General features: G+C 48.2%; 9 protein-coding genes across 9 annotated transcripts; 5 read left to right on the top strand and 4 right to left on the bottom strand.

Moving 5' to 3' along the window:
• Nucleotides 1-2,160: 2,160 nt before the first annotated feature.
• Nucleotides 2,161-4,056, top strand: BDR25DRAFT_220234 (hexose transporter-like protein; the record flags this gene model as incomplete). The annotated part of the gene is made up of 7 exons (XM_033684996.1): nt 2,161-2,362; nt 2,410-2,589; nt 2,639-2,900; nt 2,953-3,222; nt 3,281-3,588; nt 3,644-3,822; nt 3,883-4,056. 7 exons carry the CDS (start codon nt 2,161-2,163, stop codon nt 4,054-4,056), a joined length of 1,575 nt encoding a protein of 524 aa, XP_033549322.1.
• Nucleotides 4,057-4,205: 149 nt separating this feature from the next.
• Nucleotides 4,206-4,634, bottom strand: BDR25DRAFT_353505 (uncharacterized protein; the record flags this gene model as incomplete). Its single annotated transcript, XM_033695181.1, has 2 exons — nt 4,206-4,312; nt 4,346-4,634. 2 exons carry the CDS (start codon nt 4,632-4,634, stop codon nt 4,206-4,208), a joined length of 396 nt encoding a protein of 131 aa, XP_033549323.1.
• Nucleotides 4,635-4,718: 84 nt separating this feature from the next.
• BDR25DRAFT_353506 (uncharacterized protein) lies at nt 4,719-7,435 on the top strand (the record flags this gene model as incomplete). The annotated part of the gene is made up of 19 exons (XM_033695182.1): nt 4,719-4,852; nt 4,894-4,918; nt 4,983-5,219; nt 5,275-5,312; nt 5,373-5,429; nt 5,472-5,652; nt 5,689-5,745; nt 5,845-5,889; nt 5,943-6,099; nt 6,178-6,226; nt 6,330-6,402; nt 6,438-6,625; nt 6,665-6,727; nt 6,791-6,861; nt 6,912-6,950; nt 7,014-7,099; nt 7,124-7,152; nt 7,194-7,224; nt 7,280-7,435. The coding sequence occupies 19 exons, from the start codon at nt 4,719-4,721 to the stop codon at nt 7,433-7,435; spliced, it is 1,716 nt and encodes a 571-aa protein (XP_033549324.1).
• Nucleotides 7,436-8,664: 1,229 nt separating this feature from the next.
• On the bottom strand, nt 8,665-9,503 carry BDR25DRAFT_366492 (HET-domain-containing protein; the record flags this gene model as incomplete). The annotated part of the gene is made up of 2 exons (XM_033696956.1): nt 9,334-9,503; nt 8,665-9,285 (listed from the first exon to the last, which is right to left on the bottom strand). Coding segments are annotated over exons 1-2 (693 nt in total), but the record flags the coding sequence as incomplete, so codon positions are not given.
• A 2,921-nt stretch (nt 9,504-12,424) lies between these two features.
• BDR25DRAFT_341874 (fructose-bisphosphate aldolase) lies at nt 12,425-13,631 on the top strand. Its single transcript, XM_033693650.1, has 3 exons — nt 12,425-12,566; nt 12,619-12,998; nt 13,064-13,631. Exons 1-3 carry the CDS (start codon nt 12,493-12,495, stop codon nt 13,465-13,467), a joined length of 858 nt encoding a protein of 285 aa, XP_033549326.1. The 5' UTR covers nt 12,425-12,492; the 3' UTR covers nt 13,468-13,631.
• Nucleotides 13,632-14,325: 694 nt separating this feature from the next.
• On the top strand, nt 14,326-15,575 carry BDR25DRAFT_324355 (glycoside hydrolase; the record flags this gene model as incomplete). Its single annotated transcript, XM_033692153.1, has 3 exons — nt 14,326-14,428; nt 14,481-15,373; nt 15,519-15,575. The coding sequence occupies 3 exons, from the start codon at nt 14,326-14,328 to the stop codon at nt 15,573-15,575; spliced, it is 1,053 nt and encodes a 350-aa protein (XP_033549327.1).
• A 159-nt stretch (nt 15,576-15,734) lies between these two features.
• On the bottom strand, nt 15,735-17,979 carry BDR25DRAFT_333308 (uncharacterized protein; the record flags this gene model as incomplete). The annotated part of the gene is made up of 4 exons (XM_033692825.1): nt 17,885-17,979; nt 17,497-17,831; nt 16,990-17,399; nt 15,735-16,928 (listed from the first exon to the last, which is right to left on the bottom strand). Exons 1-4 carry the CDS (start codon nt 17,932-17,934, stop codon nt 15,735-15,737), a joined length of 1,989 nt encoding a protein of 662 aa, XP_033549328.1. The 5' UTR covers nt 17,935-17,979.
• A 335-nt stretch (nt 17,980-18,314) lies between these two features.
• Nucleotides 18,315-20,370, top strand: BDR25DRAFT_392871 (ClpP/crotonase; the record flags this gene model as incomplete). The annotated part of the gene is made up of 4 exons (XM_033698229.1): nt 18,315-18,802; nt 18,855-18,949; nt 19,005-20,237; nt 20,314-20,370. The coding sequence occupies exons 1-4, from the start codon at nt 18,394-18,396 to the stop codon at nt 20,368-20,370; spliced, it is 1,794 nt and encodes a 597-aa protein (XP_033549329.1). The 5' UTR covers nt 18,315-18,393.
• Nucleotides 20,371-21,787: 1,417 nt separating this feature from the next.
• Nucleotides 21,788-23,363, bottom strand: BDR25DRAFT_283940 (thiamine diphosphate-binding protein). The gene is made up of 3 exons (XM_033688089.1): nt 22,665-23,363; nt 22,044-22,603; nt 21,788-21,993 (listed from the first exon to the last, which is right to left on the bottom strand). The coding sequence occupies exons 1-3, from the start codon at nt 23,276-23,278 to the stop codon at nt 21,956-21,958; spliced, it is 1,212 nt and encodes a 403-aa protein (XP_033549330.1). The 5' UTR covers nt 23,279-23,363; the 3' UTR covers nt 21,788-21,955.
• Between the last annotated feature and the right edge of the window lie 420 nt (nt 23,364-23,783).

The raw sequence follows: 23,783 nt of genomic DNA on the forward strand, positions 1-23,783 counted from the left end.
AATTGAGGGATATACACTCGGCCTGGAATATACTCTCAAATGCGCGCCACCCCTGAGTGTTTGCCCGCCGGGATACATACCGTGGTTTAATTCGCCTGGATAGAAACGTGATCTGCCCTGCGAGACCACTGTTGCTCCCAGGCCAGTAATACCTACCTCTATAAGGGAGCGACTACTACTGCTGCTGTTAAAGCTGCCGAACTTTGAAGGGACGCAAGAGCCCACTGCGTGCAATGATGCGTAGGATGTCGCGTTCTCCCATTCTCCGGGCCATGTTTGCCAGTGTTTTGTGGAATTCGGCGCCGGATGATGTGCATGAGGACTGAACAGAGTGTTTGCTAGGAAAGTTGCCCGGGCCAGGCTACCATCAAAGGTGTTTACTCCAAGGTCTGCTGGATTTCCGCTACCTAGCCCTCCTTGAATCGGGATCGTGTATCTAGCTATAACGCCCTAGTTGCATTTCTGTGCTTTGAGGTATGCCTTGCCTCCTCTCGAGCCTCTATTATTGGGGGAGCCTAGGTCGAACATCTAAAATTGGTTGTTGAAATCAACGACTAGCAGAATTTTTGAGGGAATGCAGCAGCCCATATTCGGAAGTACAGTGGAATGAGTGAGCGAACGGAAATTCTAGTGAAGAGATAAAAGGTCGAGAATGAGAGGTCCCGAGGCCTACGCGGGAAGGTGTAGACTGCGATAAGGATTCCGAAAACGGGCATGTGTAATTTGGGACTTTCTTATTCCTTAGTGTATGGTTGAAGGTGGGTTCGGAGATGGTGTTTCCTTCGCCATCTGATAATTGACATTCAGTGGTTGCCTACTGTGAAGGCCGCTTCACGTAGTCTTACCTTCTGGGGACACGATCTTATATCTTTCCTCGTATGAAGGGTATCGTAACAAAGTACAAGAGCACTCTATCCGTGGCTCGATACGAAAATACCGATCCTATGCTAAGGGACTTCCAGTTCTGTGGGAATTCAAAGTGTTGGATGCGAGAAAGTGGGGCAAATATGGCAATGGCCATTTTGAGACTAGTCCAGTTTTCGTGGGAACCCGGATCCTGAGAAAAGAATGTTCTTCGAAGCTTACATCAACTTCAACTCGTACTGAATGGTACATCCTCGTTACAATGTATCTCCGTAGGCTTCGTTAACCCTCCCCATGTTTTCTTTACCCCTCGTCTTGCTCCCGAATACCACGTCGCTTGCCTGGGGGGGCAAAAAGGCCAAGCATCAGCATCAGCGTCGGCAACCGCACCCGGCACAAGAAATCAAATATTTTCAGTCCTGATAAAGCTCTACTAAGCAGCTGGAAAGAGAGGACTAACCCCTCTTCTGCTCGGAAGGAAGGCGATTATGTTGAAGACCGATTCAAGTTGGGAAACGGTCATCGTGGTCAGCTGTCACAAGGGGTATAAGTGGCGTAGCCGGACGGGCGGATTCCAAGGCGAGGTGTTCTCAGGTTTCAATTTACCCGCGAAGTACGTCTCGAGTTGCATTTTGATGAAGACAGCAGCCTTGGAGTAGTATCTCTGTATGTTTGGGTCGAACCTATAGGGATTGCATTTCCCCACATGGCACGGATCATGCAGGTCATTTAATCGGCTTGGCAAGATATCCCTCTTCCCTGTTTCGCATTTTATCGGACTACGGTCCTAGCGGCCGGCTAAAGAGACACAGGGTACGAGATTATTCCAACACCAACCTCCAATCAATTCTGAGCCACATCCAACACTAAGTCGTATTTCCTTTGTCACGTTCTCATCATCTTTTCCCTGATCTAGCCCTTTGGTCGAACTCCTCCGATTGCAACCATGAAGTGACTGTGTTCTTCATTTCAATTCTTGGCATGCATGTGTCCCCTTTGGTCGGGGCTGCGTTCATGTTTATTGCGGCTAATGCTGGGGACGAGCCGGTACGCGGGGTCACTTTGACTGCCATTTACCTGGGGACGATCGCTAAGTTCATCCAAATTTGTGGTCATCCCGGGACAAGATAGATTACTCGCGCGAGGCGCCAAGCAAGGATGGATTGTTTCCCGGGACAGATAAAGATGGAAGATTCCCCACCTTCTTCGAGCCTCCCCCTCAAGTCCCTGGCTTTCCTCGTTCGTTTAAAGGCCGTTCTACGACTTCGATAAAGAGCCCCCAGTGTACCCGGCGTCATGGCACCCGCGCAGACTGCCCACACGGCAGACCCAGTCTTAACCCGTTTGGTCCAGCAGGACACCGTTCCCTGGTATAAGAAAAAGAACCTCAGAGTTCTCTACTGTCTCTTGTTGCCAACATGTATCGGTATTGAGATGACATCTGGATTCGATTCGCAGATGATCAACACTGTGCAAATCTCCAGCAAATGGCAAAAGTGTGAGTACCCTGTGGTCTTGGTACATGACTGCCCCTAATCCTAGCAGACTTCAACCATCCTGAAGGATCTTTACTTGGTATAATCTCTGCAGCCTACAACTTGGGCGCTATTTGTGCCCTGCCGTTTGTCCCGCTCGTTAACGACAACTTGGGACGTCGGTGGGCCATCTTCATTGGCTCTTGGATTATGGTATTCGGTGCAATGCTGCAGGGGTTCGCCAATGGAGGTACGTTTCCAACGATCTTTTTGAGTTATATAAACCTGACAGGCTATAGCTGCTATGTACGTTATTGCACGTTGGTTCCTCGGCTTTGGAATCCCCTTCTGTATCATTGCCGGATCTTCCTTGATGGGTGAACTTGCTTATCCCAAAGAACGTCCCATTATGACTTCGCTTTTCAACGCTCTGTACTTCGTCGGCGCTCTTATCGCAGCTGGAATTTCATTCGGTACCCAGAAACTCAACAGCGATTGGGCATGGCGGATTCCCTCGCTTCTTCAGTGTGGGCCTTCCCTCTTCCAGATAGCCTTCATCTTGTGAGTATTAATTACCGTCAAATAAATAGCTGCATGTGCTAACAGACAGCAGCTTCATCCCCGAGTCGCCTCGTTTCTTAATCAGTAAAGACCGCGCGGATGAAGCTTTCCAGGTCCTGGTCAAGTACCACGCTGAGGGTAATTCTGAGTCTGAGTTTGTCAAGGCAGAAATGACCCAGATTGAAACCACCCTCAAGATTGAATTAGAAGTCTCAAAGCGATCATGGTGGGAGATGGTTGCGACGCCTGGAATGCGCAAGCGAGTCATCATTGGTTCCTTCCTTGGCCTGTTCACACAATGGTCAGGAAACACTTTGATCTCGTAAGTTTAGCTCCTCCCGACACCGATGTGTTACCAAAGAGGCTAATGATGTGACTAGATACTACCTGAATGATCTTCTTAAGCTAATCGGATACACCGACCCTAACTTCAAGGGCAAGCTAAACATCGGCCTTAACAGCTGGTCGCTGGTCAACGCCGTCGCCATTTCTCTCGTCGTCCGCCGGTTCCCCCGCCGAAAAATGTACCTCACTTGCACTGTCGCTCTCTTGCTCTGCTACATTGGCTGGACAGTGTCCATGCAACAATTCATGGCGACTCACGGAAAGGTCGCCGCAAAGGTCGTCATCTTCTTCATATTCGCGTATTCTCCTTGTTACAACATTGGATACAACGCTTTGACCTACAGTAAAGCCTCCCTAATCCCCTCAATATCTAATGAATTAGACTGAAATTATCCTAGCATATCTCGTAGAGCTCTTCCCCTTTGCCCAGCGTGCCAAGGGAATTACCATCTTCCAATTTTGGGGCCGTGGCGCTGGATTCTTCACCACCTTCGTCAATCCCATCGGCCTCAAGAACATCAAGTGGAAGTGGCTAGTAACCTACTGCTGCTGGCTCGCTTTCGAGAACGTCTTTGTTGTAAGTACTGCCCATGCCTGATATTTTACCAGCCACAAGCAACTCTGATGCCTGATGTAGTACTTCATGTTCCCTGAAACCTACGGCCGCACACTCGAAGAATTGGCCTTCTTATTCGAAGACCAGGCTCTAGCAGACCAGGCAACGATGACTGTCGAGAAACAAATCCACCATGATGACCCAGGCAGCCCACATGAAAAAAGCATTGGCGGACACATGAAGGAGCTTGTGTAATTACAAAAATTCGTTGGTAGTCACATCACGTCGGAAGTATGACGCCGGTGGACTATACATATGGTGGGACTTATGGGCTAAAATCTCACAGACCTGAAAGGTAGCTTGGAGAGGGAAGTAGTATGCATTGCATTTCTGTCCATATTTATCTAATTCCAACTCGGAATACTATGCGAACCTTGAAACTTTGCGGTCATTGGCTGGCTGTACGTGACAGGGATAGCCGTGGCAATAATTGCGAGATAGATGAATAGAGCTCAAGTTCATCTATGTTCAGCCTTGTGGATACATTGCCAAGCATTTCGATATTCCGTTTGCGAATCCGATATTGCGCTGGTAGCCCCCCGGAAGGGTTCAGATGACATGGACTCAGCATTGCCCATGGAGCCGGAGACCTGAGTTTCATATGCGCGTTCTGTACCCACGTGGACGGTGGTGCATGGTCCAGGGGTTGATCGCTTGAGGCCTAGATTTAGCTCGATTTGGCGCGTTTGAACTTCACTTGTCGTTCCACTGCCGTGCAAAGTCCAACATTTGTGACACCCACTTCTCTGAATTGGCGGCGCCTTCAGCATCATATCCCCACAGCCGCACCTAGCCCTAGGACCAGATCTATCTGCTCTATGCGTCTCCTTTGAGTTTGTAAGTAGGCGGGAGCTGCTATGAAAACTACCTCGAACTCCGTTAACGTAATCACCTCATGCATTCCTATCTATTTAGAAGAGGCCTTGGGCTTATTGCTAAGCAGGTGGAAGCGGGAACGAATGATTTTGATTCATGTGGAGGAAGGAGTGCTGTGATTTATTGCGTGACGTCCGCGTCGAATGCGGGCAATAGAATCGCATATCGGGTTCAGGAAGCTGTTTGCCTACTCATAATATGAAGAAGTAGTACTGTAGGCCTATATCCATCCACGATCTAATTAGCTCCCACACCCAACTTCAAATAATAACTTGAACCCCGCTCGGGAGTCTAAGGCTATGCACAATGCCTGCGCCATAATTAATCCCCCTTTCCGATTCCCAATATTGACTTCTTCTCCGCTTAAATTTATCTCCTTACCACATCTTGCACCCCCCGTAAACTGGATGGTAAAGGATAAGAATTTGCCCGATGCACGTCGGAGTTTCGTGAAGCCTGACCGAGCGCGAGAGGTACACTCTGTGAGCGATTGCTTGATTGCATCGTCGAGAACTAGCGTTGCGGGCGCGGCTGGAGGGCAAGATACTGAGGGAATTGCTGTTGACTGAGATATGGTGTGGTGTGGTGGTCGGATTTAGGATATTTCACTCTAGTAGGTTGCATCGCTAGCTCAGGGAGCATGGTATTGTAAGCTGGATACCTGAAGCCTTTCCTCACTCGATCAACGTCCAGTTTTTTTTTTCTAGCGATTGAGCTCATATTTTGACCTCCAGTTCCTCTCACACAGAAGAAACCATCTCTCATAATTCAAAAACTCTCTCCCGTTCGCATTCTTTCATACTGGAAATTTCGCAAACGCGTAGGACGAAGTATGATCGAACACTGAGAGGTGTAGTCGTAAATATTGTTCATTCAATGATGTTGCCTGTATATCTGATGCAAAAACGCAGAAGTGTGAGATAAATATCGAGGTGGTTGGCGGGCGATCAGCGGTGTGACTTTGTGGGGTTAGTGACTACCCAAAATTCACAAATTTCCGAGATTGTCGTAATCGAATAAAATAATTTCAAATTGGGGATTTTAGAAACAAAAGAGGTTAATACAGATATTAGGGAACTGCCAGGGCAAATGTCTTCGCGGCCTTAGACGCCGATAATCACTGAGCAACTATTTCTTGCAAAGCACTCCAAGGTGAAGAACCATGCTTGCATAGTGTACGGCACTTGTGCACACGTCTGAAGTAGTATGTATTTTTAACCCCCGATTTAGAACTCGAAACTCTACCATATCTTGCGAGGAGGTCGAAACGATGGTGTGCAAGTTTCTCACGCAACCATGTAGATTTTCTCATTCACGTATGGATCAACCACAACCGCATCATCTTTTCTCCTCAATTCAGAGGTTTCCGATAGTGCTAATATATAAGCTCAACCTGTCACTTTAGAGACATTAAGTGTTGCGCATGTGCACAGAAGAAAGACGAGTACAGGTGGAATGGAAGCTTTCCAGATCAAGAGACGAGTATGGCGTGAGAAGGGGGTAATGATGAAATCAATAGAAATCAGGATCTAAGAGAAAGTCTTAAAGATACTAAATGCGAACTAAAAGAGGCATTCTGCAGCCACCACCAGAGAAATAATGCTGACGACCTTCCTTAGGTCGAACAATTGCGTCTATCATGGGAGCCTCCAAACAACCTACCATGTAGGAGACCTTCCTTTAGACATGTGAATCCCTAGATCATAGTTTTAGGGTCCCATATAATTCACCTCTCCTTTACATCCACATGCCAATCCAACAATTCTCAACCCTGCCCCACTGAGTCAGTTCTCAGGACTCTGAATGAACGGCAGCAGTGCTTGCCTTGCTCTCGGTTGACCTATTGCATTAACCGTCGTAATTTGGGAAATTGGGCTGTAAATAGAGTGTGAGAAGTATTTTTTTTCCTAGAGAGTCTCATACCTAGTGTGGAATTCTTCTCGCTACCCTTGAGTAGAAGGGGAAAAGTGGATGAATTGGAAGTGGAAGAGTGAGAATTGGGCTCAGGTTTCTACCATGGTATTGTATGTAATGTTTGGTAACCACAAAATAGAATGGAGCTGTGTTCGGAGCCTTTCGCCTTCAGAGCATCTCATCCACTCATTTTGAGTATAGCTTCCCGGGGTACCCACTTCTGAAAAAAAAAAAAAAAAAACCTCCGTGAAGGACACGAGCTGTTCCTAACACATATCAAACCTTCGCGTTTCAGACTTGTAAGTAGGATCACCCATACGCTTAAAGTCTATCAACGATACACCTCTTGATTCGATATACAGCTACCCGCTTGTACACATTCATCACTCGCTGTGCCCTGGCCATTATGAGAAGAGAGAGGAGACTGAGTTTGGATGGAACATTCCTAGTCTGATGCATCGACTACATCTAGGCGACTTCGCCCATCTCTGATCTTCTCTCGTGAAGGGTGCCTAGTAACATGGCGATAATCGAGGAGCAAGTGAGTGGATCCCAGGAATATTTATTGTGGCTGTCCCATTTGGGTTTCTACTATTGCCTTACAAATATTTGTGCCATGGGTTGATAGTATTTACTTGATGGTAGGCATGGACCACCATGTCATTTCGCCCTCTCAGAATTCAATACAAAGTATTCACTGAAGGCGCTAGTTCATCCTTCAACGATTGATATCGAGTTTCAACAACTCGTGGTATCAGCGCTGGGAACCATACGGAAAGCATAGGTACGTCCCAATAAGTACGCGATGGCTAGTCATATAATGTGAAACACAGTGCAAGCAAATTCCTTTTCTGCCCTTGCGATATTCCCGTTACTCCATGGGTCCATCCATCCTTCCAGAAAACAGGTACCCAAGACTTTAGTCATCTCATGCTCGCCTCTAAGCGCTATTGGATTCGAGCATCCGTAAGCAAGGCAAATGTGATCTCCACAACGCAAATAGCTTCCCAGCGCAAATCGACCAGATCGTGTCATCCACAGAGTGCGGCCACGCATGACTTGCATCATGATGCGCTTTGTCGATGATACATTTTCTGTGGAATCGGATGGGCAAGGAGGAAGATGTTCATCGCTCAGTGCGCAACAGCCTTCTGCAGCGAGCACCTGGCACAGTCTCTCCATTGTAGGTATCGGAGCAAAGCTAAGGTCAACGGTGAATTCAGCAAGTCCAGTACTTTTACGTTTATGTCTTGACGCTGAAGGGTCTTTGTGTTCAACAGACCACTTTATCTTATTCCAAGCCTTGATGCAGCGCTTCAACAATGCATTGAGATGGGTCTCAATAGTTGTTCGAGATGATAGAGAGCCTATTTCGGTGTCGACATGGTCGAGAACAAATCCGTGAGCCTGTATCATCCGCTTCTCCTCACCAGCGCAGTAAATCGTACCACGATAGTATGTGATTTGAGTAGGGATGAATAGAGGACACAGCTTGGGGAATGATTTGGCAAGTTGTCGAAAATTGGTATTTGATCGTTTAAACGGCAAAACGAGGGGCTCTTCTCGGAAATCTGGCGTCCAGGTCGGAATTTCTACGTTGTATATTGTATGCTCCACAGCCCTGGGAATAACTTCGAAGAGATCCAAGCTACAGGTTCCCTCTATTATCGAGGTGGCGGTATCGATCATAGCCACCTCTAGGGAAGAACTATACGATGGTGTCAGATTGATACAGGTGTCGAAATTAAGCCCGAAGAACGCATAAAGTCGATCGAGCCGCTCTGATGTTTTCGCCCGGGGTGCCAAGAGAGATAACGTCTGCTCAATGGGCGAGCGAGGATGATCATTTTTTCTGTGCTGTTCACTACAACGACGATACATGAAGCGTATGGTGTCAACCACTGCGTCGGACCCATCTATACCCATAGCTTGGAGATTGACCATTGTATGAAGTTCCGAAAGAGATATAGTAAGCGCTTGATGCGGAAGCGTCGACATCGTGGCCAGGATGAACAGTGCTGACGGGGGTAGCACAACTTCCTGGAAGACCCATGCTCTTTGGAACCACGGTGACTGCAATATTTCAAGCCAGAAACTTCCTGTAGAGGATCCACCAGATCCAGCCACCTTGCGCAAACGATGTATGAGATGCCTCATGGTTGAAATTTTTGGGACCAATATGTCTTTTGATGATTGGCTCTGCTCAAGATCGTCTACGAAAGAAAGTTCAGCGTCGAATTTAGTCATTCGACCAAGCCATACAAGAACACGAGAACACGAAGTGTATATCTGACCCATAAGCTTAACTTGATGACCTCGCTCGTTCCTGTCGTCTTGGTCAATACAAATCTGATCGATCCACAGATATTCGGTTGAACATTGTCTTTCCACGAAAGCTAGAGCTACTTTCAATAGCTTTGTGATGCGTAGAAACTTGCCGTCCCTCAGTGTCACCACCTCACTCCGATCAGTCGTACCCCATACATAGGAAAGAGTCTCGTAAGGGGGAGCTTGATTGAATGTTGTCTGAATCAACGAGTAGTGGCACGGAGCGTTCGTGTCATCAGGACGTTCAATTTGCAAAAGTCGAAAGCTCAATGGTGTTTCCAGCCTCTGATAGTTATAGAACAGATTCTGTTTCGCTTAACACAGTCGCTTTATCTTGACATAGGGGTTGATTACCGGATGAGCCCACTGGTGGTTCACCAGATATGACACATGAGGATCTGGTGATCCGTGGTCAGGCTGGGACATGTTTCAGGAGAAGTGGCGGCAGCTTGCCCTCGATTCTTGGGGTGAAAGATGGTAATCTGGAGTAAGTCATGCACGTTGCTGTGCTGGAGTGATAGGTGGACTCGACTGCGTGACATGCTTGAACGGGTCAACGTCTGGGTAATACAAGAACAACGCCAAGGCACTACTGAGGTGGACCATGTACCGTAGCTTATCAGCTAACGCCTAATACTATTACCTAACGCCCGATTTTCCCACATCAACGCGTGCTCAACAAGTAAGCTCAGCTACCTCGAAGCTGTGCATACGAGAATGTTGCGCACCCTGCTAAATAAAGTACTCTGTACAGAAGATTAATTATTTTAGCTAGTTACGCTAGTAGTTGTCATCTAATACACATATTTGAAAGACTCTTAGCTGCTGCAGCCTTAGTAGCTATTTAATAGTATTTTCTAACTAGTTACAACTTTTTAGACCTCTATAGTCTTGAATTTATAAATAGCCTCTACTACTACATCTGCACTTATTAAATGCTAATTTAGGTTAATTTAACTATGTTTTTAAACTCTTATAAAGCTATAGCTTTGTATTTAATAGTAAATATGTTTTTATACAAATACTAGTTAATAGTAACGTTATATTTAATATACCTAAGTTAAACTTTTTATCTTCTTTAGCTTGAATTAGTCTACATAGCTTATAAATTAGGCATAAATATTTATATTAAGCATACTTATAGTTAACTAAAAGAGGAGATATATAAAAATAGTTGTAAGGCCGCTAGTCTAGTCCTTACAAAGGACGATAATGCATCGTAAGGCCCGAAGGGGCTTGTACGACGGTCCTTACGAACGACAGGTATATATACTATTCTGTACGCAGAATCAACTGTTGGTTGATTATTCGCATCTTTTAGTTGTATTGGAGCAGTGGTACAGAGCTCCGTCCTTATAATAGTTACGTTAAGCAAACTATAAGCTGATTTTACTATAGTTACTTAAAATTTACCTAGTAGTATATAAAAACCTACTAACGTTAGCACTGCTAGATATACCCTTAATAATAGACAAAGATATAGTATTAGACACTGAGCTGGTATTTGATTTGTCGCCATTGACGTTTACCGCCTCCCTTCCATCACCAAACAGCGCACCATTCGAGTGGTACCATTAACAAAATTCAGAAACATAACCTTGGGTTCGATGATATATGCCTTTCCCAAAGGCAGAGCCCCGTCCCGGAGACTCCAGCTAAGGACCCTAATTCTCAGTCCCCCAACCACAGCCTCGAAACACAACAAGCATCTTTAAAGCCCTGTAACTCCCTGGAGACGATTCCATTGAATAATGATGAGTTGGATCTCTTTCAGCATTTCACCCACGTTGTCAGCCCGATACCGGACCTTTTTGGTCCCTTAAGACTTTTCTCAACATTAGCGCCTCAGCTGGCTGTGCACAATGTTGGGCTTCTCAAATCTATGCTTGCTGTCGCAGCACGCCACAAGGCTCTACATCTCGACACCCTACAGCACCAACCCTCTAATTTCAATGTCTAAACTCCTGGGTCCAATAATAGCAACCACAATGGGTAAACCAACTGATCCACTATTATAGGCCGCAACACAGTACTATTACGAGACGCTCTAATACCTATCTCAGAACCTCTTATATCGTTCATATAGCCGATCAGCTGAGATTATAGGCACTGCCATATTGATTTCTACATATGAGATGTTTGATGCCAATGGCTCCGCAGAAACGGCGATTGGGAGAGGCACTTACGCAGAATATTTTGGATTCAAAGATTCCAAGACAACAATGGCCAATCGGCTCATGGGCTTCGAAGAATAGCGTGGTGGGCATGGCTCCGTCAAGACATCTGGGTGGTATTTCGAGAGAGTCGACCCACGCTAACAATATGGAGGCTAAGCAAACGGCTCATAGATCTCACCCCAGATGGGCTTGCTACCAGGATTCTATACATCACGGCACGATGTGTAGATTTCGCTGCGGTTGAGAAGACTACGACATGGCGAAACGAATGGAACAGGGGGACACAATCCTTCAGGCGTTTGAAGACCGCCACCGGATTTTGCCTCCTAATTTTCAGCCGATTTAGCCCCTGTCATACTCTAAAGAGTCAGGGTCATTTTCTCCGATCTGGAACCACCCGCCATCCTATGCTACCGCTACTCAAAGCTTTCATTTTGCTAGGATTGTTGTCCTCACCAACTAGCCTTCTGCTGATAGCATGAATGCTTTTCGACATAGGCAACGGCTTTTGTTCAGGCAGTGTATACCGGTAAGCTAATACCCTTCAAAGGCAAACGTTCCGTTATATGCAGAGGGCTGCGATACTGATCTCCTGCCCAGCTGGTCTTTGCGCCCAAACGCCGTCGAAACAAGCGACGATCCTACAACTTTTGGAAAGATTTTAAATGTGAGCAAGTTCCCACCGAAGACTTTGCTGAACGACTGGGCAAATTATTGGAAAGAGGAGCCATGAACTATTGTATCTTTCCCCATTCTCTGCAAGCTGGGCACCTATTTGAAAATGTCTAGATGTATAACGCTCCAATTCCCGTCCGTTAGTGTATTTCTCCCTAGTATCCCTACCAAAGTCAAGAGAGACCTTTGGTACTCGATATCATCCCGAAAGCGCGCCTAAGTCCCCTTACCATCGGAAGCAATCCGAAATTAGGCTCGAAGATCCTCAATCCTCGACCATTGCACCACAAAAGCCGCGACAGCAGACAAAAAGTATCAAAACATAGCAACATGCATGAATCATAAGCTTCTCCGCCACCTCATCGAATATCTGGAACTGAGTCGTGTTACGCATGTGGGAGAGTGTGCAAGTGAGGGTCGGACCGATGATCGAAATCAGGCCAATCACCAGGCTGAGATGCCTCGAGACGAGGGCATAGTTTCAAGCATCTGCCAGTTCCGAATGCGGCAAGCCGCGATTCCGTTGTCGGAAGGGTTCCGAAATGCATAATTATGTGCCGACATCACCTCACACCCAAACAACAACGGCTTTTCAACCTCTACGCAACTTACACAAGAATACCCGCACCAAGACGCAAAAACCCATTTCGTTTCGTCAGCAATGCAACCAAACCGGACACTCCAAATTCTGAACAAGGCAGCGAGAGAAAAATATGGAGTGCTTGCAGCAATTGCGTGAGCTTACTCTACATCCCTTCACAGCTATTAGAAAGCTTATATTACTCAGATACAACATCGAACAACTCACGGCCCTAGTCCGCGCCGCAGAATCGAAACGATCGCCCTTAATCCTGCAATTATTTCCTTCTACGCTCAAACAGCTCCCGACTCTTGCTCACGCCGCTGCGGTTGCTGTCAATTCCGCCACAGTCCCGATATCTCTACACATAGACCATGCCCAAGATGAAGTGCATATCAGAGAAATCCTGACGACTCTTCCAGTAGACTCGATAATGGTGGACATGAGCCATTATGAGAAAGAGGAAAATTTAGAAAAGACAAGAGTACTTGCAAAGGAGTGTCACGAGAGAGGAATTGCAGTGGAGGCAGAAAGCGGAAGAATTAATGGTGGAGAGGACGGGATTGCTGGTACCGGGAATTTAGAAGGTACGATCACCTCAGCTAATCGAAGAACAGTCGGTGCAGAGCAGGCCAGTGCTGAACTAATGTAGCTCTTTTCACAACCCCTGAAGACGTCGAGGACTTCATCAAAGCCGAAATCGACATCCTTGCCCCTTCGATTGGCAACATTCACGGCGATTACGGACCTCAGGGTCCAGCACTCGGTCAAATACATTTCGATCGCCTGGAAAGCATAAACAAGCAGACCAATGATCGTGTGCTGGTCTGCTTGCATGGAACGAATGACTTCACGGCTGAGATCATGAAGCGGTGTATAGAAAACGGGGCGATTAAGTTGAACGTGAATAAGTTGCTGCTGGAGGTCTGGAATGAGTTCCTAAGACAAAATGCCTCGAAGATGCCGCTAGTGAAGCTAATTGATATGGGAATTGAGATTTTGCAGAAAGAAACGGAAAGGTGGATGGATATTTGTGGGAGTAGTGGGATGGCGTGAGAGGCCGGCATGTTAGAGGGATTTGGCCTAGCTGGACAAAGGGTTGTGTGGCCGAAGTTCGATGATACAAGCAGCTGTAACATCAAATTAACATTAGGATCACGAAAAGGGTAGAAAGGTCTGCAAACGACAAAATTCCCTTGCACTACATGATCAGATCATCCAGCAAAATAACACTTACCACTTTCGTCCCCAGCTTTGGCTCCAAATAGCTCCCGTGTAAGAACAGATTAGGTATCTAATTAAATCCAGTCGCAATGAACATCAAATTCAGAAACAGAATCACCTTTTCGCCTCCGCTAATCTCGCAGCATTTATCCTAATCCAGGTCTTAACAGGCGCACAGACCACCTGGTCACATGATCTATGTTTCAACCCCCGACTCAGCCCCCCGAACTCCGTCACTAACCTAAAATAACGCTTATTGGCAACAATGACCGAACTGTGCATGATAGATTTTCATTCATGGCGTTGTTTTGCTCTTCTCACAGGCACAATGGTCAGGAACAGCCTGCACCCCACGTTTCAGCTGCCCACTCCGAAATTTGAAGGATCCATGATGTCAGGTCGTCTTGGCCCGATCGGAAGGAGAGCCTGTCCAACTAATTGAATCGAAACGAAGCGTGAGCATAGGGCAGGCAGGTGGCAGGGACGTGCGCGACGGAGTGAAAGACTGGAAAGTATTTTTGGAGGGCTCGCGGGATGGAACTTGACTGGAGCTTCAATTTCAGCTTCAGCCTCCTGTGGCGAATGTATAAAACGTAAGTAGGTGCCGTGGTTGGCTCAAACACCAGTAAACACCTCTGTCTTTCTGCAATATTGGGTTCTTTTCCCAATAGCCTCTCGTTTCATCTCATAATGAAGTCTGCGCTCTATGCTATTGCGTTGGCAGCAACTGCCTGCTCTCTTTGCTGTGCCCTCAGCATTCCACAAAATGACAATTTTGAAGTCCTGAAACGAGGTACCTTGCATTCACTTCTCACTTTCTCAAATTCTCACTCAGTATCCACTAGGCACCACCAATCTTGGTCTTCCTTCCAATGGCCTCACAACAAATTGCATCTCTATCGGGTTCCTCCCCTCAGAAGGCGACTCTGCTTCTCCGCGCTACACCATGTCCCAAATCAACGCGGCACTCGGCGCAAAATCATCCACTTACGGGTGGTACGCACAAATCAAATCCTCGTCCTTCGACGGGAGCCAACTTACCGCTATCATGGACGATGTGAAAGCCTCAGGGGCCGTTTTCGTTGCATCTGTTATGCCGTCCATCAACTTCAACCAAATCTCCACTAGCGTGGCGGACCAAGTGGCCGCTGTCATGAAGAAATTTACAGACGAAGGGATAGAAGTCTGGCTACGCTTTGGCCATGAAATGAACTGGTATGTGCAAGATGGAACATATCATGGTACAGCCGCGGACTTTGTCACTGCGTGGAAGAACATTTACAACGCGAATTGCAAAGGAAATAGCAAGGTGAAGTGTTTCTGGAGCCCGAATTGCGCTTCCGCAGCCTCCCTCTCCTCCTGGTGGCCTGGGAACGAATTCGTGGATATTGTGGGAATCGACTGCTACCCCAAGGCTGGTGCAGATGTCTCTGGGACTTCTCTCTTCCAGCAATTCTATGGCGACTTTTATAACACGTTTTCGAAACCGTATAATCTTCCTTTTGCGATTGGGGAAACGGGCGCCGGCGGATCGCAGAAGGAGGGGTGGTTGAAACAACTTGTGGCTCCGGGATTGAAGAAGCAATACCCGAATTATGTGTCTATGTCTTGGTTTGAGTTTGATAAGGAGGCGGATTTTAGGATCGTTATGACGGATGGCAATACGCTTTCACAGACTAAACAGACGTTACTTTCGGGCTCGGGGTCGTGTGGGGGAGGAGAGGAGGGGAATACTACGGTGACGGTGCCAGTGTCGACTGCGAGTGCCACACTCAAACCGACGACGACGAAGACTTCGGCCCCGAAGCCGAGTGCGACTTGTGATTGGGGGTGAGTTAGATTCGATCCATGTAAAGGAGTATGTGCTAACTTTTAATGTGTAGATGCTGGGGTTGGGATTGCAGTGCTTCGGTGCCCTGCCAGTCTCCTTGGACGTGTAAGGGCGGGTACTGCAAGTAGGCTTCTCAGCTGCCTTATCACAATCAACGAGCTTCCTGAAACCCGAGCATTTTCTTATCCATCCTCATTGTTAGCTTCAATTCGAATTTCTAGACTTTATTCATGTATATAACTCTATGTCTCTAAATCTCCCCCCTGTCTCAAAGTCTCGCCTCCCTCCCCTCCTCCACAACAGCTGCTAAAGTCCCCTCGCCCACTTCCTCTCCATCCTCTACCCCCATTACCCATGTCACCCTCCCACTCCTATGCGTCCGTACCTCAAGCTCCATCTTCATCTGCTGCACCACACAAACAACATCACCCTCCCTCACAACGTCACCCTCATCCACTAACACCTCGACAAGCTTCCCAGGGAACGGAATACTGACATGTGATGGATCAGACGGGCTGCTGCGACGGTGGTGTGAGGTTGCTGCGGCGGCGCTGGAGGTTGTGCTTGTGAGGGTGAGAGTGTAGGGCATTGTTCTTGGCTGTGTTGATGAGGAGGTAGACGGCGATGTGAAGAGAATGTCAGCGGAGAGGGACGTCGGGAATTCGTTGCGGAGGACGCGGGTGAGTTCGAGGTGGTGGGGTGGTACTTGAGTGCAAGTACTCTTCTGGTCGTTTGGAGATGCGAGCGTAATAGACCATGCATCCCCTTTCCTGAACAATGTATTCGCGGCTATAATTGCGGGAGCTGAAACCCCTCCTGTAGAATCTTGCTCGGGCATGCCAATTGAACTCCGTGATGCGGAGATCTGCAGGCCGGTGTTAAGTAGCTCTTGTTGTTTGCTTTCGAGCCACTGCGTATCACACTTTCCGTTCATGAAATCGTGATGTGCGACAATACCCTTGAGAATATCCAAATTGGTTTTGACACCGGAGATTTGTGTGTCGTCCAACGCCCTCTGTGCTTTCATTACTGCATCCGGCCACGACGATGCCGTGATGATAATTTTTGCCAAGAGACTATCGAAATCTGCAGAAACGACCGAGGGATGGCCGTTGATAAGATGAGTGTCTACTCTTATGCCATTCCCGGATGGAAATTGGAAGGATGTAATTTTGCCAATGGAGAGAGTCCAGTCGCTCTGGACATTTTCGGAGGTGATGCGGAATTGGATGGAGTAGGCGGATGGCGGATGTTCTGGTCTACGGAGGTCATCTTGGAGGCCACAATTTGTGAGGGTTGAGCCTTGGGCAAGGAGGAGTTGAGTTTTGACGATGTCAGTCATAGATATGGATTCTGTGATTGTGTGTTCGACCTGAAGGCGTGGGTTGACTTCTAAGAAATAGTATTCTTTCGTTGTAGGATTTAGTAGGAACTCAAATGTCCCGAGGGAGAAGTACCGGATCTAGATACAAATCACATCATATCAGCAAGTTCTCTTCCAAACTGTAGAGATGAGAGCTTACGTGTCTCGCCATCCTTAACGCATCCTCAATAACCCGGGCCACCAACTTCCGATCTCCCACCAAACTAGGCGCTAACTCCACGATTTTCTGGTACCGTCGCTGGATACTACACTCTCTTTCCCAGAGATGTGTCACACTACCCCGGCCATCTCCAATGATCTGGACTTCTACGTGACGGAATCCATCAACAGCTGCTTTCTCTGCGAAAAGTTGCTTGGAAGGACTTTCCTCGACGGCACGTTTGACAGCCGCAGGAAGAGAAGCCTCACTATGGATTAAACGTATACCTCGGCCACCACCACCATCGACAGCTTTTACTATGATAGGGTAACCGACTCTTCCGGCAAACTTCAGGACGTCTGTGGGGTTTGATGTAGAAGTCGACAATGCGGGACATACAGGAACATTACCTTCAATCCATTAGTTCCCACAGTCTTTACAACCATACATATCCCATGGATATCCCCCCCCGGAATAAAAAAAGAGAGGAAACACAGAGATACTCACACTCCGCAGCCAAAAGCCTCGCCCTCAGCTTATCCCCCGTACTCGCCAGAATGCCCCAACCAGGCCCGACAACCACAGCCCCAGCCTCCTCCCACATCCTGCGCGAGAACTCTTCAGATTCAGATAAAAACCCATAACCGGGGTGCACGGCATCGATTTGATGTTTCTTGACAAGATCAATGAGAGCTTGAATATTCATGAATGTTGCCGCGGAGGGCAGTGGGATGGCATGAGCGGCCCTAGCAGCAAAAGATGTATCGCCAGAGGTGTAGATTGCGTAGGTTTGGATACCAAGTTCGCGGGCGGAGGAGATTATTCGGGTTGCTATTTCGCCTCTGTAGTTTGGTTAATGGAAGAAGGTAGGGGTGGGATTGGGGAGATGGAGGACCTGTTGGCGACTAGAAGCCGCTTGATGGGTCGTTGTGGAGGTCGAGACATGTTATCGTTTATACTTCCTATGCTCAGAATACTTTGACGCCTTCGATGACAACAGATATACAACCATCAAATGTATAGATGCAGATAGATGACTCGCAAGCAAGACTCGCCAAGGCAGATATCCTCGAAACAGCACACGACAAACCCAGTGCTCAAGAGTTGCAAAGAAGTAGGAACCTCGGCTTAATATCAATCAAGCTTAACATCAATCCACATCCCTTTCACAGGCGAATTGTACAATATCTGTAATAGCATGATGAATTACCCCCTTACAGCGGAAGATGTCAAGTGGAACGAGGTCCGATGGTGGGGCGAGCTCCAAAGTGCCTCGGTTCCCAAGCTTCCCCAGACTCCACACTTCACCCTATTATTAGTATCCTCTACGATGTGAATTCCACCCAATTGCTCCCTTTCTGGAGCTCCAGTAACTGCCATCCCTAGTCCTAAGTCCCCTCAACAATGGCTGGCGACGAAGATATACCGTCAACTTTCAAGCCTCTGCCAAACTCGTCATCCAACTCCGCAAAAGACCGTCTCGCGCAAGTCTCGGGCCACATCTCGCCCACGCCCAACACGCCCAAACGTCGTCGGCGTAAAGGATCCGAGGAAGACCTTCCGGCAGACTACTCCGATATTCTCGGGCAAATTGCGACACTCCGCAAAATCGCAGCGACGCCTGATCCGGATAACAGAGGTTATGTGAGGCAGAAACAAGCTGGGAAGCTGTGGGTCAGGGAGCGGGTAGAGCAGCTACTAGATCCGGGGAGCTTTCAGGAGGTAGGAAGCGTGAGCGGGACGGTAACATGGAAGAAGCTGGGGCCCGTGAAGGAAGAACCGGTCGAGTATGTGCCGTCGAATAATGTGCAGGGTGGGTTCCACTAATGGCTATTGCTGGGAATTGCTGCTGATGCCGAATGCAGGATTCGGAAAACTCAGAGGTAGGAAGATCGTCTTCACAGCTGATGACTTCTCCATACGCGCTGGTCATGCCGATGGCGCGTTAATGGACAAAACCGTAAGCCTCTAGCCATCTAGCTCTGTCCATCCATACTATACTTATGATTTTCAAGGTGTACATGGAAAAGCTCTCCATAGCCCTCCAAATCCCCATCATTAAACTCGTCGACGGCTCTTCAGGCGGGGGCTCCGTCACCACGATCCGTAAAACCGGCTTCTCCTACGTCCCTCCACTCCCTTCCTTCACACAAGTCGTTCAGCAACTCAACATGGGCATTCCCAACCTCGGTGCCGTCCTTGGTCCAGCCATAGGTCTCGGAGCAGCGCGAGTAGTCGCCTGTCACTTTTCCGTTATGGCGGCCGACATTGGCTCCCTATTCAACGCTGGACCGAACGTAGTCAAGAATGCCACTTTCGAAGAAGGGTTGTCGTTTACGGATCTAGGAGGTCCAAGCATGCATTGCACCAACGGCACCATTGACAATCTCGCACCCGATGAAGCTGGATGTTTCGAGCAAATGCGTACCGTGCTGAGCTACCTTCCCGATTCCGGCACAAAACTACCACCTGTTGTTGAATGCACCGACCCTATAAACCGCACCTCAGAATCTCTCCGCTCGATAGTACCGCGGGCTAGAAACCGAATGTACAATCCTCGCAAAATAATCACTGAAGTAGTTGACGCGGGTTCCTTCTTCGAGATTGGCGCACTCTGGGGCACAACCGCTATCGTGGGCCTTGCTCGCTTCGGCGGCCGCCCCGTCGGCATCGTGAGCCTGAATTGCGAAGTTAATGCTGGAGCACTCGATGCCCTAGGGTCGCAGAAAGTAACACGGATGTTGAAATTCCTAGATGTATTTAACATCCCGCTTATCCAATTCGTCGATGTCCCTGGATATGCTATTGGAACGGTTGCGGAAAGAACAGCGACTATGCGTCATGGAGTCACGCTTGCCACGACATATTACAGCACCACTATGCCTATATTCTCCATACTAACCCGCCGCGTCTACGGCGTCGCCGGCGGCATCATGCTGGACTGCCGTGATCCCAGAATGCGCGTCGCCTGGCCCTCAGGCATGTGGGGATCGCTTCCTCTCGAAGGCGGCATTGAGGTCGGGCACTCGTTTGAACTAAAGGAGATCGAGCGGAAAGAGGGCCCAGAGGCGCGAGAGAAGCGGTATAAAGAGCTGGAAGATGATTACAGGAGGTTGATGAATCCGGTTCGGACGGCGAATCATTTCGGCGTTGAGGAGATCATAGATCCGGCGGTTACGAGGAGAGTCTGTGTGGAGTGGGTTAGCCATGTTTATGAGAGTTTGTTGCCGGAGAGGGTTATGGAGAGGGTGGCTGGGAAAATTAAGCCGAGCTTTGCGTAGTAACGTATGTAAGCGTACATTGTGTTTGACAACAAGCGAATAGACGTGTATGCAGGTTTCTGAGTGGTTCAATCGCTTCAAGGACTCTCCAGAAATATGAGAGTGTGACTGCAGCTACAAAGCTTAAAAGATCTCTAGAGCACATGGCGTTACCACGTCTTGGTTCGAGAGAATAGCAAGCACGGCACCTCCACAATTGTTTTTATATCTCGGAAAACGGGAATTGGAGAGAATAAAGACAGCGGCCTGGAGACTGCGGTAAAGAATGGGTTTCGGTGCTTGAAAGCTAGGGTGGTCGTCGTGACTGGTAGCATTAATCTTCGGTTCCTAAGCAAGGACAAAGTGATACTACCTGTGACTTGCATCGTATAAATGCCGAATATTGGCCATAGAGGCCTTGTGAGGCATGGGGATCGAGAAAATAGTGCACCCACTTAGATCCAGGAAAATGAGTACTACTTTCCCAAACGATGTTGGCAATACTACAGAAATAGATTTCTCAAATTCTACGTAGCGTCCAACCAGCCTGAAAAGATCCAACCTCCCCTGTATTCTGCTCGAAGGCCTCTCGTCGCTATCTATACACCGAAAGTTCGGTTTTGCGTCGCGAGTGCTCAGAGAGTAATTCCATAAGCCGAGAGCTGCGTATATTTCGGGTAGACTTGCAGAATTCCCTCTCTCGATTCAAGACTTGGTTTATCCTTGAGAGAGAGAGAGAGGTTGAGTGCATGCGACGTAAGTTACCTTGGGAATAATTGGCGTAACACTGTGCGGCACCACTAAATGAATCTACTAATATGGGGCTGGTTGGGTCCCAAGGTGTGGTCCACTACTCATGGTGAATGTTGATGGTGTCGGTGTCGCCATCATTGGCGTTGTAGTTCTAGTCGGTGGTCCATGCTGGAAACTTGTGGGGAGGAGAAAAGCTTCGGTCTTAAGACCAGGGCGCTGGGTCTTTATAGTGAAAAATACAAGGTTCCATTCTACCACGAGGCATTAGAGCCCAAAAAAATCCGTGCACGAAGGAGGCAAGGCGCCATCATCTGCGACCGATCAAACACGAGACAGGCTGCCTCAATGATTTGAGACGCTGAATTGGCGGGCCTAGAATGAATATGAAGAGATTCTAGAATGCATCAGGGAAGTGCTAGAAATTTCTAAAGGACATGGGTGTGTGGTCAGCACACCCGATAGCGAAGGGATGCGTCGCTGGTATAGACTCGAGAGAAGGAACAAAAGCAAGCACAGTGAGGAAACTTCGCTGTGAACAGCAAGGCCAAAGGTCGGCGACTGGGGTTTAGGGGAAGTAGTGAGTTTTAGAGGTTGCAGATGAGTTTTCTCGATCAAAGGAAGGTGCTACCTGCCACAGCTGGACAGGGCGATCACGTGCTCAACGCCATCGTCGCCGTAGGGTCTTCTTACAAGCAGCAGAGGAATTGCAGATGGTTCCTTATTGCGAGTCCTCCCTGGTTTATTTTTAGTAAATAATTAACCTCCTGTTGATATCTTTTTAATAGCTCCTAGTTTGCAGTTGATAGTAAATCAATGCCTCAAGGCAGGCTAATTTCACAGTAGCTAGGAATCCTGGGATCACATTTTCTCTACGGAAGGTGACTCATAGCTAGGTACCTATCGTTATGACTTAACTAGCCCAAACATACCGAGCTAAGCATTGATTCTCTCGATTAATAATCTATGGTTTTTTTGATAGCATCGTAAACCCCTGTGGGCATTAGCACCGACAACAAGTCTTGGGGAATGTCGCAAACTTACTGGTCACATCCGGAATGATAAACTTCTCAAATATAAGCCCTGTATGTGTCGCCCACCCCGTAACCCTCTTAACTGGAGCTTCTAACCTTAGGAATGCGTGTTCCTGTATAGTAGCAGCTACTTCAGCCCCAACACCTGCATTCATCATGCTCTCATGCACAACAATCGCCCTCCCCGTCTTCTTGACGCTTTCCAATACAGTCTCTCTATCCCACGGGTATATTGTCCGCAGATCTATTAACTCTGCGCTGCACCCGAAGTCCTTCTCTGCTGCTGCTATCGCTGCTGAACAGGTGTATAATGGTGTGCCGTATGAGATTATCGTGACGTCTTTGCCGGTCTTGAGGATCTCGGCCTTATCGAGCGGGAGATGGTATGCACCTACAGGGACTTGCTCGACGGCAGCACGGTAGAGGACTTTAGGCTCCATGAATATGACGGGGTCATTTGTTCGGATAGCAGAGAGGAGGAGCCCTTTAGCCTGGACAGGGGAGCGGGGGATTATGACGCGGAGACCGGGAATGTGGGTGAAGAGGGACTCGGGAGATTGAGAGTGGTAACTAAACACGCAGAGTATTAGTATGACCAGAGAAAGATTGTACAAGTGGTTCGGATTCTTACAGTGCACCATGCCCTACGACCCCGGAGGGCATTCGAATCACCAGTCCTCCACAGTTCACATTTGTCGTCCCCGCTCGGTACCTCAGCTTTGCAGCCTCATTCACAATCTGGTCGAAAGCTGGGAAGACGTAGTCTGCGAACTGCACTTCTGCTACCGGCCTCATGCCCTCACTAGCTGCACCGATTGCGAACCCCACAAGCCCCTGCTCGCTCAGCGGCGTGTTGAACACGCGTTCTGTCCCAAAGTCTGTAGCTAAGTTCATGGTACATCGGAAGACCCCACCAAACTGTATATCCTCCCCAAAGACAAGCACACGTTCGTCGGTTTGCAGGGCATGGCGGAGGGCTTCGTTAACGGCGGTGTAGAGGTTTATGCGCTTGGTCTGGCCTTTCCGGACTTCCGGAGGCAGCTCGGGGTTTGCAAGGGCGGACCTAGACGTGTGATGCAGGAGAGACGTGGTGTCATACTCTACGCTACCATTGAGACGTGCACCGGCCGCTGCGGAGGAGTAGGACTGGTTCTGTGACCGATTTGGACACCGTGAATGGAACGAGGCTTGCGGGCGGAGGAGGTAGCGCGATAATGTACGGATCGAGGGGGTCTTCGAGGGCATGACTAGGACATGAAGAGAAATGAAGAAATAGAAGCAAAGGCTTGACTGTGCGCGCGAATGTATGTACGGAGAGCGGGAACAGGAGGTGATGGATGTTTGTGGTGGGATTGGCTTTCGGCTAGCAGCGGCCATTGTTCCCCAGATTCACGGCGTTTACGAAACACATCTCCGAGGTTCACGCGCCTCACGTGCCAGGCAAGTCCCTGCTGCACGATGACGATCCCCATCGCCTTCGTTTGGTCCAAGGCGGAAGCGAATAATTAGCATTCCGCCGCACTGCACATGGAAGAAAGGCTGCGCGCGGGCCATTCACTCTCTCTCAACAAGCAGAAATCTTGGCCTCCAGAGCTGAGTCCCTGACGCCAGCGGTTCCTTTCTGAATTTTCCTATTTCAAGAATCTGCGGATGTAGCATGAAGTCTAATAATAAATACTAATATAATAATAATAATAACGAGACTCTCTAATGCGCTCAGAGATAACAGGGTGCGCTTAAAGAGCGGGCT

This window comes from Lindgomyces ingoldianus (assembly GCF_010093535.1).
Source record: "Lindgomyces ingoldianus strain ATCC 200398 unplaced genomic scaffold BDR25scaffold_11, whole genome shotgun sequence".
NCBI lineage: Eukaryota > Fungi > Ascomycota > Dothideomycetes > Pleosporales > Lindgomycetaceae > Lindgomyces > Lindgomyces ingoldianus.

Bases quoted from the DNA above. Each gene is read 5' to 3' on its own strand.
- BDR25DRAFT_341874 (XM_033693650.1), top strand. From the start codon at position 12,493: ATGCAACCAAACCGGACACTCCAAATTCTGAACAAGGCAGCGAGAGAA. The intron at 12,567-12,618 runs GTGAGCTTACTC...TATATTACTCAG, and splicing joins GGAGTGCTTGCAGCAATTGC to ATACAACATCGAACAACTCA. The intron at 12,999-13,063 runs GTACGATCACCT...GAACTAATGTAG, and splicing joins TGGTACCGGGAATTTAGAAG to CTCTTTTCACAACCCCTGAA.
- BDR25DRAFT_283940 (XM_033688089.1), bottom strand. From the start codon at position 23,278: ATGCCCTCGAAGACCCCCTCGATCCGTACATTATCGCGCTACCTCCTC. The intron at 22,604-22,664 runs GTAAGAATCCGA...CTGCGTGTTTAG, and splicing joins GTCGTAGGGCATGGTGCACT to TTACCACTCTCAATCTCCCG. The intron at 21,994-22,043 runs GTAAGTTTGCGA...TAATGCCCACAG, and splicing joins TATCATTCCGGATGTGACCA to GGGTTTACGATGCTATCAAA.